Raw genomic sequence first — 12,004 nt, forward strand, 5'->3', positions numbered from 1 at the left:
CCTTCCAGTTCTGAGGCCCCTTCCCACTCTGACAGCCCCTTCAAGCTTTGATGTTCAGCATTCAAAGGTCCCTTCCAGTTCTCTAGTCCTTTGAGTCCCGCCTTCTGAAGAGAAGCCCAGCGTTTGGAAACAAGGGAGCCCTGATGGCAGCACATGTGCTTTGTGGCTCTTCAGGAGTCCAACAGGTAGATGGGTGGCAAGTTGCCTGTCTCTACTGTGGGGAAGGGTGAGGCAGCACTCCCTGCCAGGGAACAGAGGAGACGCCTTGGAAGACTGAGAAGGAGAACTGCCCCGGGCTCTCCCTTAGGTGAGTCTCCTTTCCAGCCTGGCCCTGGGTGGGAACCTGTCCCCAAAGCTTGGGTTTCCCAGGGTTTTCAGAGACCACTGCCACAATGCACGAAGGAGAGGATAAATATTTAGTTACAGAAGTGACTGCTTGACTAAGCCGCCCTTGGAGCACAAACGAGTTTTGCAGGCAGGGACATGTGAAGGGAGCCCAGGAGCCGGGAAGCTCCCCCAGGGGAGTACCCGGAGCAGGGGCTCCCCTGAGTTTCTGGAGCAGGCCGAGGTGCACACAGCATGTTCCTCAGCACGGCACAGAGGGCAGATACATCAGGAATGATCATCCTTACAGATGAAGAAACTGAGTCTCAGAGGAGTGAAAGGACTTGTCTGGGCCCCAGGCAACTCGGATGGGAATGCTGGGCTCAGACTCAAGCTGAGGTTATGCTGCTAAGTGGTTGTTCAGTCGGGTCCAAGTCTTCACAGTTAAGCACTCCCAACCTTTCCAGTTTTCGTTTCATTCAGACCCAAGGCCTTTCTGCTTTCTCTCTGACCAGCTGGCCCTTCTTGAAGTCTCTCACATACACATGCCATCTCTCATCTCCAGGCTTTTGCACTGGCTTTCCCCCATGCCCAACGCTCTGCTCCACCATCTTGGTTTCCCTAAAAATCCTAAGAAAGGATCCTTTTTCGAGGCCGAGTTCAAGTTCCCCCTTCTATAGAAAGCCTTTCCCAGGCCCTTCAGCGGCTAATCCCTTCTCCTCTGAGATTACCTTCCATCAGCTCTGTATATCTCTCATGGACCTCGTATGTCACACTCGGACTCCCCCATCAGCGTGATCTCCTTGAGGCAGGGACTGTGTTTGCTTGCCTTTCTTTGAGTCCTCAGTGCTTAGGAGAGTGACTGACACCAAGTAAGTGAGCGAGAAATGCTTGTTCACTTACTGGCACCTATTTTGTACCCACAGACTGCAGAGCCCTAGGCTAGTCATTGGGGAAGGTACAAAGCTCCCTCGTGGAACCTAGAGTCCAGGGAAAGAAAGTACTTTCTAATTGTGAAGTCATATACGTGTGTGCATGTATAGATATAGATACTTATATCATCAGTCAAATATATCAATACTATATTTACATTGTATACATGTGTATACACATACGTGTACATACACAAACATATGTATACATTATTTTATACACACACCAAAGGGTGTGGAGCCAGATGAATACTGACTTTTCTGAGAATAAGGTTAAAAAGTGATAGTTAAGGAAAGGAAGATTGAAACAGATAATTAAAAATCACATTAGGAGATCAACCAGCTAGATGCAATCTTGTCTTGTCAAGAGCTGTGCCCATGTTCCTTGCAGTGACATGCTCTGCCCTTAGGAGTCAGGTTATCTGGTTGGATTACTTCTTAAATGGAAGGGGGTTTAGGGTACAAAACGCTTGTACTGTAAGGGATGTTAGAATATGGAAAGTTGGAGTGGGAGGGGTCTCAGAAAAAAAATGTCAGACATAGGAGGGCCCTTAGAACCCAGAATGTCAGAGCTGGGAGAGACCTTAGAACACAGAATGTCAGAGCTGGGAGAGACCTTAGAACACAGAATGTCAGAGCTGGGAGAGACCTTAGAACAGAGAATGTCAGAGCTGGGAGAGAGCTTAGAACAGAGAATGTCAGAGCTGGGAGAGAGCTTAGAACAGAGAATGTCAGAGCTGGGAGGGTCCTTAGAACAGAGAATGTCAGAGCTGGGAGAGTCCTTAGAACAGAGAATGTCAGAGCTGGGAGGGTCCTTAGAACAGAGAATGTCAGAGCTGGGAGGGTCCTTAGAACACAGAATGTCAGAGCTGGGAGGGTCCTTAGAATACGTCTGCATTCATCTCTGACCATTAGGGAAGGAATGGGACAGGAATCTTTTTGGATGCTTTATCTGAACACTGGCCGAATGAAAACTACAATGGGTTCCAGAGCTGGTGTTCTGAGTTTAAATCTCAGCTCTGCTATTAACTATTTGTGTGACCCTGGGAAAGTCACGATCTCTCTGGGCCTTGGTTTTCTCTTGCTACAGAGAGTAATACATAATAGACCGACACTATTAGACAGCCCCAAATGAAGAAGGGAAAATAAGCCTGGCTCCCTGCCCTAGAATGCCTTCTAGAGGAAGTAGCTCCTGAGCACCTGTACTCAGCAAACCCCCAAATGCCTCTACCCTGCAAGTTTGGAGAAGTTTCCATGACACACACAACCACTCACAGTCAGTGGTCAGCACTTACAATTCTGTATCACTTTCAGGTTTATAATGGGCTGCAACAGCTGTGAGATGATTGCACAAGCAAGAATTCCCAGGAACTGAGGAAAGGGGAAGCTGAGGGCTTCGTGTGACTGGCCCAAAAGAAAGCAACCAGAAAATGGTGGAATCAATATTTGAACCTTGGGCTTCAGACTCCAAAATGAGTTCTAGAAAAAACACAGCACAATGGATAGAGAGCCAGGCCTGGAGTGCAAATCTGACCTCAGACACTTCTTAGCTATGAGACCTTCTCTGAGTAAGTCTCTCAACCCCAACTGCCTGGCCCTAGCCATGCTTCTGCCTTGGAATCGATACTCAGTGTGCATCCTAAGACAGAAGGGAAGGGCTTTAAAAAAAAAAGAAAAAGAAAAGAAAAAACATGGTGACAAGAATAAATCTCCCTTCCTTCTTTGCAGAGGTGGGGGTCACTGGGTGTTGATGATGCCAGTCTTGGTTGATGTCTTGGTTAGTTTTTGCTGAATTTGTTTTTTTCTTTGCTATAAGGGCTGGCTCTCCAGGAGTAGGACAGGGGAGGGATACACTCAAAACTAGAGGTGATGTAAAAGCAAAAAATGGCGATGCAAACGTTATAAAAAAAAGAACTTGTGGTAGATGGAGACAGCATGACACAGTTAAGAAAATGCTGGACTCAGAGTCAAGACCTGGGTTCAGATTCTGCTTTTGACACTTAGTGGTAACTGTGTGATGCAAATCCAATCCTTTAACCTCACTATTTCTCATTCGATTTCCAGAAACATATTTGACACATGGGGTATAATCTATGATGATGAAATCATAAATCTCTTCCCATCTGGTTTTTCCCTGCCCATGAAAAGGAAAGGCATTGGGATAATAATAATATAATAATAGGAAAGTAGCACAGTGGATAGAGCACCAGATCTGGCATTGGGAAGTGTTTGAGGTCAGATTTGAACCCAGGTCCTCCCCATTCCAGGCTTGGCACTCTCTCCACTAAGCCACCTAGTTGACCCAATAATTCTTCTTATTAAGAAGCATTTCCTGTTTCCCTTTGAAGACCACCAGGGCAGAGAGCTCACTACCTCCTTAAGTTGCTCACTCCGTGTTTGGACAGTTTTTACTATTAGGAAATATTTGTTGCTGCCTTTTGAAGATTGACAGTGCAGGGAGCTCACTACCTCCCCAAGCAGTCGGAGTTTGGACACCGTTACTGTTAGGAAGTATTTCCTTAGATGGTTTGGAACTCTACCTCCCACTAGCTCCCCCACCCCCCAATTTCTGCCGTCTGGGGTAAAATTAATCAACTCTAATCTCCCTTTTATGTTGGCTAAAGGCAGCGATCGTATAAACATGAACTACTGGGGGGAAAGCAGCCCTCTGAGGGCACACCTGGCAAATGGCCTGCTTTGAGTATTAAGTCAATGCTCTGAGCTTTTCCCCCCCCTTCTCTATTTTTTAATAGACCTCAGATAAAACAAGAGGCCTTTGAAATAACAACTGACACTGGGGCAATGGAAAAACATGTTGGATTTGGGGTCAAAAGCCCTGGTCTGGAGTTCTGCCCTGACACTGAACATTATGTAGCCTTTCCTACCAGACTTGAGCTTTCCCATCATAAAATGGCTCTTGAGGCAGCATGGAAGAATCGTAACGAGCCAGCATATTTAGAGTGCTTTTAGGTTTGCAAATAGGATCTCATTGGATCCCCACGACAACCCTGAGAGGGAGGTGCCATTAATACCTCCATTTTACAGATGAAGAAACTGAGGAAAAGATAGGTCAAGTGACTTGCCAAGGGTCCACATAACTAGTAAGCAGCTGAGTCAAACTCAAATTTCTGACTCCAGGGCTCTAGCTGTCTCTGTAGTGGATAGAATCACTCTTAAGAGACAAAGAAGATCTGAGTTCGAGTCCTGCCTCTTTGTCCCAGGGTGACCCTGGCTAAATCGCTTAATCACTGTATAAATAGAAATATTTGGACCTTTGAACTACATCTCCCAGCATCCCGTTCACCTTTCGTCCCCAAGTTGCATGCTTACATTGTTTGTATATAGTTGTGTGTAGCCCCCCTGCTCTTGCTTCTCCCCCCCCCCCCACCTGCGCAGCTGGCTTGGTTCCCTTTTTGCTCTAGCTTTTTACTTTCCCTTTTGCTTCAAGTTATTGTTAATAAATTTATTAAATATAATACTTAGAGAGTATTTGGATATTAATTTTTAATCTTACATTTCTCAGTGCTCTTGGCAATTATCTACTCCAAGAGAAAGTATTGACCTGCTCTGAGAGAGGAGTTCCCTATGCTGATGAAATCCTCAGGCTAGTCAAAAAGAGAAATACCCAAAATGGTGTCCAATCTTCCCTCCCATTCTTCCCATTCTTCGTAGCAATTCTACGACAGAAGGGTAAGGGCTAGGCAAGTGGGGCTAAATGACTCGTCTAGGGTCACACAGCTAGGAAGTATCTGAGGTCAGATTGGAACCCAGGACCTTCCATCTTCAGGCCTGGCTCTCTATTTACTGTGCTATTCAGCTGTCCCTCAACTCGGGTCTTCTTGACTCAAGGTCCAGTGCTCTGTTCACTGTGCCATCCGGGCTGACTTGTCCATATTGTCCATTTCACAGATGAGCCTTGCCAAGCTACTGTACCATAATACTCATCTTAACAATGGTGGCAGAAGGCAAGTGCCCAGGAAACCTTGAAGTGCTTTGGAAAATGGAGTTATTACTGTAACAGAAAGTAGTTCACAGGTGACAAGAAAACCTTAGACGTACATCAATCAGCCTTTGGGGTGTATAAAGCACATCATCGTCTCATTTGATCCTTATAATACTCCTAAGAGGTGAGTATTTTCTTTCTAGTCTGGACCTGTGACTTCACTGGTACTGAAAAAGCCTACTGTGAAAATCCCTTCCACCAGCAAGGATGGGCAACTCCTCTAGAACTCATCATTTTATTTTATTTTAAAATTAAAAAACCTTTACTTTCTATCTTAGCAATACTCTAAGACAGAAGGGCAAGGGCTGGGGGTTAAGTGACTTGCCCAGGGTCACATAGCTAGAAAGCCTCTGAGGTCAAATTTGAACCCAGGTCTTCTTGACTCTAGGCTTGATGCTCTTTCCACTGTGCTACCCAGCTGCCTCTCTCTGGGCTATTTTATAAACACACTTGGCAACTTACAAACCTAGTGGATCTCAAGTAATATGAGTCTAAAATAACTTAGACTTTGGCAATCAGTGTTCCTCCATTTTTCTCTGTGGAATATCTGGGATGCTTTTCTTTCCAAACTTTTCCAGCCCCTTATTTTTATTTTATGTATATATTTTTTCTGGGATGCTTCTTATAAGCAACAGATTATGACATGGCCTTATTTTCTTATCCAATCTCTTACTCTTTTTCATTTTATTGACTTGTTTCATCCATTCACATTTAAAGTTATGAGAATTAGTTTTATATTCTTCTCCATTTGTCTCTAATATTGTTTTTTTTTTCCAAGTAGGATTTTTCCTCCTGTCTCTTCCTTTATAAATACAGTAATTTTTCTCTTCAGTTGTTTTAGTTTGTTTTTTTTTAACCCTTGTACTTCAGTGTATTGTCTCATAGGTGGAAGATTGGTAAGGGTGGGCAATGGGGGCCAAGTGACTTGCCCAGGGTCACACAGCTGGGAAGTGGCTGAGGCCGGGTTTGAACCTAGGACCTCCTGTCTCTAGGCCTGACTCTCACTCCACTGAGCTACCCAGCTGCCCTGTTTTAGTTTTATCTACTTTAGGCAACCTAAATTCTAATTCTCTTCCCCTCACCTGAGTCAGGAATCACCCTACCACCACCTCTCCTATTTCTAACCCTTGAATCTTAAGAGGAAAACATGCTAACTAGAGCAAGCCTTCAATGGCAAGTCACTCTCCTGAGGGTATCTCAACTTAATGCTCTCCATTGCTGAAATAAAACATTAAGTATCTGAATCTGTGTGGTTTCTTCTGGGTACTTTTTTTTTTTTTTTTTTTTGGCTTTCATCCCTCCGTTGACAGTTTAGGAAAGAGGATGATGAAACCCAGGTGGGAAGGTATAAGGCTCCAGCTTGGAAACTTGATTACATGTCAGGTCCTTGCCAGAAAGCTAGAGTTTTATACTAGAATTTCTCAGACATCTAGCTGCCTGGATGGAAAGACTCCTTGACTAGCTTTTGCTATTTTTAGTGGTGGTGGTGGTGTGTGTGTAAGTGGGTGGAAACAAGCACCTGATAAGGGTCTATAATGAAGTTCTTCCATAGGATCATATCAATTTCCCAGAAGAATGTTAAGCTCCCTGAAGGCAGGGATGATCTCACTTTGGTCTTTGCATCCCCAAGCCTAGCATAGTGCTACAACGTTGTAAGCACTCAATAGAAGTTTCTTAGTTGACTGTGGATTAGTCAGAGATTTAGAGCTGGAAAGGGCTCCTATGATTTACAGAGGAGGGAACAAGTTAGGTGACTTGCCCAAGGTCACATAGGTGTTATTACAAACTAGAGCCTCTGACTTCAAATTCAATACTCCTCCATCTGCAAAACATTCATTCTCTTTGAGTCCTTAAGTCTAGAAAGCAATTTTGCTTCCCATTTTATCAGTCTGGTGAGCTGTTCAGAACAATGGACATTTTCCTACTGGCCTTTAGGGAGTTGCATAGTGTGGTGGAAAGCACTCTGGACATGGAGTCAGGACATCTCCACTAAAGCCCGTGTTCTAATAGTTTGTGCCACTTTGGGTAAGAGGATCTGCTTCCTCATCTTTGAAATTAGGTGGGGAAAACAATATAGATCATGTCTACAATGTAAATAGAAAGCACAGCAAACCCTTAATATTATGAATTATATTAACCAAGCCTAGGTCTGGAAAAGAGATGGGGAAAATGCACCTCCCTCTTCTCATCATAGAGGTAGAGGCCTATGTGTGTGATATGTTGACTATACCAGCCAACTCAGTGGGTGTGTGGATTAGTTTTGCTGAAGTGCCTTCCCTCCTTTCTTTTTCTTTCTTTGTTAGAAAGGATGGATTGGCTAAAAGAGAGAAAGCAAGAATATTCTGAAAATAGAAATCATGTAAATAAATAAGAGATTAATAAAAAATATTTCAAAATTAAATGAAAGGTTTAGACATGACATTTGAAGCCCAGCTCAGATTCTGGGTTCTGGTTGCAAGATGATTTTCTCATAACTGCCCTGGAAAGTAGTAATGCAAGTATTCTCATCCTCATTTTAAAGATATAGAACCCAGCCATACCACTCTTGGGTTTGTACCCCAAAGAGATAATAAGGAAAAAGACTTTTATGGAAATATTCATAGCTGCATTCTTTGTGGTGACAAAAAATTGGAAAATGAGGGGGTGTCCATTGATTGGGTATCTGCTGGTGATAGAATACTATTGTGCTGAAAGGAATAATGAACTGGAGGAATTCCACGTGAACTGGAAAGAACTCCGGGAAGTGATGCAGAGCGAAAGGAGCGGAACCAGGAGAACATTGTACACAGAGACTGATACATAGCACAATCAATAATAGACTTTTCTACTAGCCAGCAATGCAATGATCCAGGACAATCCAGAGGAACTTAGGAGAAAGAACCCTATTCATATCCAGAGAAAGAGCTGTGGAACCAGAAATGCACTAGAAAATGATTGATCATGTAGCATGATAGGGATGTGATTAGGGTTTTGATGTTAAAGGATCACTCTACTGCAAATATAAATAACATGAAAATAGGCTTTGAACAATGATACATGTATAACCCAGTGAAACTGCTTGTTGGTTTTGACAGGGGGGAGGGGGGGCCAGATCATGAATCATGCAACCATGGAAAAATATCCTAAATAAAATAAAATAAAAAAAAAGATATAGAAACTGAGGCTTAAAGAAGGGACCTAAGGGCACATCATGTTTCATTCAAGGATCAGGACGAAGATTTCAAATACTTATCTTTCCCTACTTCAACCTACTCTGGTTCTGGTTCCAGGCAAATCATTTTAGCTTTCGGATTTTGGTTTCCTACTCTAAAATGAGGAAGTTGGCCTAGACAACCCCTGAGAGAGATTCTTTTCAGCTCTAAATCTTGGCTTCTGGGAGCAGTGGGACCGAGGAAGGTTGGGGCAACCCAGGACAAGGCCAACTCCAACAAAGCACCCAGTAGGAACACAACTCATCTCTCAGCTACAGGATCTGGAACTGCTATAGTCACCCTGAAGACAGAAAAGGTTGTATGCCCATATCTAAGTCACTTAAGATTTTCTGAGCCTCAGACTTACCATCAGTAAAATTGGCTTAACACTATACATGCTACTGGCATAGTGCCTACATCATAGGGTTGTTGGGAGGCTCACGTATGTTTTGCCAACCTTAAAGCACTGTATAAATGTGAGCTGCTGTCACCCACCCCCCTCAAAAAACTTCAGGAGCAACCTGTTACCTCCTCTCTTTGTTGTCCCAAACCCTTCATAACCTGCCCTCTCCCTTTTATAGTCTTCTACCTTTCTCTCCTCCATGTACTCTATGTTCCAGTGACACTGGTCTCCTTGCTATTCTTCAAAAAGCAGCACTCCATATCCTAAATCTGAGCACTTTCTCTGGCTGTCCCCAGCTCAGGAATGCTCTCCCTCCTCATCTCTGCCTCCTAGTTTCCTGGCTTTCCTCATGCCTCAGCTAAAACCCCACCTTTCCCATTCCTTCTTAATTTTAGTGCTTTCCTGCTGAGACTATCCCCAATTTATCCTTTATCTATCTTTTTCATACATGGGGTTTTGTTTTGTTTTGCATATTGTCCCTTATTAGACTATAAGCTCCTTGAAGGCAAGGACTGTCTTTTGTCTTCTTTGTATTCCCAGCATTTAGCCCAGTGCCAGACCCACAGTAGGTACTCAATAAAAGCTAATTGACTGACTGACTAGTGCTTTAAGGTCCTTAAAGTCCTTTCCTCACAATAATCCCAAGAAATGGCGATCTATGTTCAAATCTCAGCTCTGCTCCTTACTACCTATTTCATTTGGGGTAAACAATTTCCTCATGCAAGCCTCAGTTTCCTCATCTATAAAAAGAGGGAGCACTCAAAGATCCTCTCCAGTTCTCACATTTAGTGCCCCAACGTCTTATTATCCCCATTTTGCAGATAAGAAAAATGAGGTTTGGAGGCATTAAATGGCTTATGGTCACTGGAAGTGTTAAATTCCTAGAGGTAAGGAGCTATTATGCATCTCATCTTGATCAGTGAGTAGCCCTGGGTCTGGAGTACAGCAAGTACTTAAAGAATGTCAGTTTAATTGAAGGATCAGATCACCTGGGTCCAAGACCATTGCTCTGCTTCTCACAGCACTTCAGGCTCTACACATGAAGGGCTTTCCCCATTCAACACAGGAAATACAGACCCCTAGGGACCAGCTTGCCCGGATGGAATGAATGGGGGGAAGAGGCTGGGCCTTCTCCACAATGATGATGAGGCTGAAAGAGCCCCAGACTGGAAGTCGGGAGGCCTGGGCTCTGAATTCTGCCCCTCGTTTGCTGGGTTGCTTTTGGCAGGTTATTCCTCCCTCATGGAGTCTCAGTTTCCTTATGAGTAAAATGAGGCGGTCCCTGGGGCTCACTCTAGCTAGTCTGGAATTCTATGACAAAACTGTCCCCCAAAGTTAGTCTTGTGGGACTTCAGAGCTGTTTTGCCCAAAGGCGGCTCCAGAGGTAGCTGGGAGGAAGCAGAAAGAAGAAAAGCTACCCCATTTCTAAGGGACATTTTTGCCCTGAGGAAGAATTCTGCCCCTCAGAGCCAAGGGACAGAAACTTCCTGCAGGCTGTCCTAGTTGGCACACAAATTTGTTCTCAGAGGGACCCGAGTTGGCAGCAGTCTGACCAGTGGGGGGAAGGGTGGCTCCGGACAGGGGTGGCCAGTCTCTGGTCCTCTAGAGACCAAAGCTGGTCCCTGAATCCTTGGAGAAAGAAGGTATTGTGGGGAGTAGAGAAAGCCAAGAGACACAAGTCATGTAACAAACCCTCTGGAAAATGGGTAAGGGAGGTGGGTGCGCTCATCTGGTCCCAGACACTCAGGCCAGTCCCTGCCACCTCTCTGGAGGAGGGGGGGAGGAGGGAAAGAGAGGCTATAAAAGGGGACAGGAGAGAGAGTCCCTAGTAGATAAGGAGTATTTATGAAGCATATCTAATGGGCCAGGTACACTGCTGGGTACCTGAGAGACAGTTGGGGGGGGGAGGGGGATGGCTCTATTCCATCCTAAACACCAAGCCTTGAAGAGGGAGTACATAAAAATGGGGGAGGACATGGGGGAGCCCCACAATGGCACAGGGCCCCAGGAGAGAGGGTGAGGAGTTTCCTGTCTCTCTTTCATCCTAGATCCCAGAATCCTCTAATGAGATAAGAGAGGGAGAGCCAGAGTTGGCCCCATCCCACTCACTCTAGACACAGTCTAGTCCTTGAGGCGTACCAAAGCAGATAAGGGAGAGGTGGGGGTGAGGGAGTTCAAAGGCAAAAGGAAATAACAGATAGGCTTGGGCACAAGATTCTAGGAGGACAGAGGGCAGGAGGTCACAAGGAGGCATAAGGGGAGATGGCTGGTGGCTCAGTGGTCAGCTCTGGGAAGGTGGGCCAGTGCTGTGGGGGAATGGGGTGCTATGTTTAATCTTCATATTCTGTGTATTTGTGTGTAGGTGGCTTCATACACCTGTGACACTAGACCAGTCACAATCTCTCTGGACCTCAGTTTCCCAAACTGTAAAATGGGACGGCTGGCCTCTATGGGTTCTTCCAGCTTTAAATCTATGATGCACTCCTTCGGATGGTGGGAGTGGTGTATGGGACCCGTGCAGCTGGGAGGGGGCCAAGGGGCTGGCGCTGTTGCCTACCTGAATGCCATTGGGGTACACCTCGCCCTCCCCGAGGGAGTCCACCAGGTCCTCCTCATCCAGCGTTGCCCGCTTGTAGGACGACATCTGAAACAATAAATGCAGAATCGAATCCCTCAGCGCTTCCATGGCTGCTCGGGAATAGGGGCCCAAACCCCGGACTCGCGCGGCCCGGCCCAGCCCTAGCCCCTGGCCTTAGCCTTGGTTGGCCCTTTGAGGTCCCTGCGGCGGCAGCGCGGGGCTCACTCACCCCCAGCATAGAGAGAGCAGCAGCTAGCGCAGCGGCCACCGGGCTGGCAACGGGGCAGGGGCTCCTCATGTCGCTGCCTGGGCTCAGGCCGCCCGCCCTGCTGGGGCCGGGAAGGGCAGGGCAGAGCAGGGCAGGGCAGCCAGACGGGGCCAGGGGGTGGGGCAGGGGCAGGAAGGGGGCGGTGCCGTGATGCCCACTCCCCCCCCTCCAGCTGAGACCCCGCCCCCAGCCGGAGAAAGCCCAGCCAGGCGGGCCTGGCAGTCCCGGCTCTGCCTCTCTCCGCTCCCGCCAATGTCCTAGTCCATGGCCAGTCGGCGGCCTGGACCCCCCCCCCCCCCCCCCCC

General features: G+C 46.2%; 1 protein-coding gene across 1 annotated transcript in view; it reads right to left on the reverse strand.

The window, feature by feature from the left end:
• The window catches only part of ECE1 (endothelin converting enzyme 1), a 54,531-nt gene extending 42,700 nt beyond the window's left edge, over positions 1-11,831 (reverse strand). The window contains exons 1-2 of the mRNA XM_044668713.1: positions 11,661-11,831; positions 11,411-11,497 (exon numbers count right to left, since the gene is read on the reverse strand). Of these exons, the coding sequence (XP_044524648.1) occupies positions 11,411-11,497; positions 11,661-11,729 (156 nt within the window). The 5' untranslated portion in view covers positions 11,730-11,831. The remainder of the gene's footprint in view (positions 1-11,410; positions 11,498-11,660) is intronic.
• Between the last annotated feature and the right edge of the window lie 173 nt (positions 11,832-12,004).

This window comes from Gracilinanus agilis, chromosome 3 (assembly GCF_016433145.1).
Source record: "Gracilinanus agilis isolate LMUSP501 chromosome 3, AgileGrace, whole genome shotgun sequence".
Classification (NCBI taxonomy): domain Eukaryota; kingdom Metazoa; phylum Chordata; class Mammalia; order Didelphimorphia; family Didelphidae; genus Gracilinanus; species Gracilinanus agilis.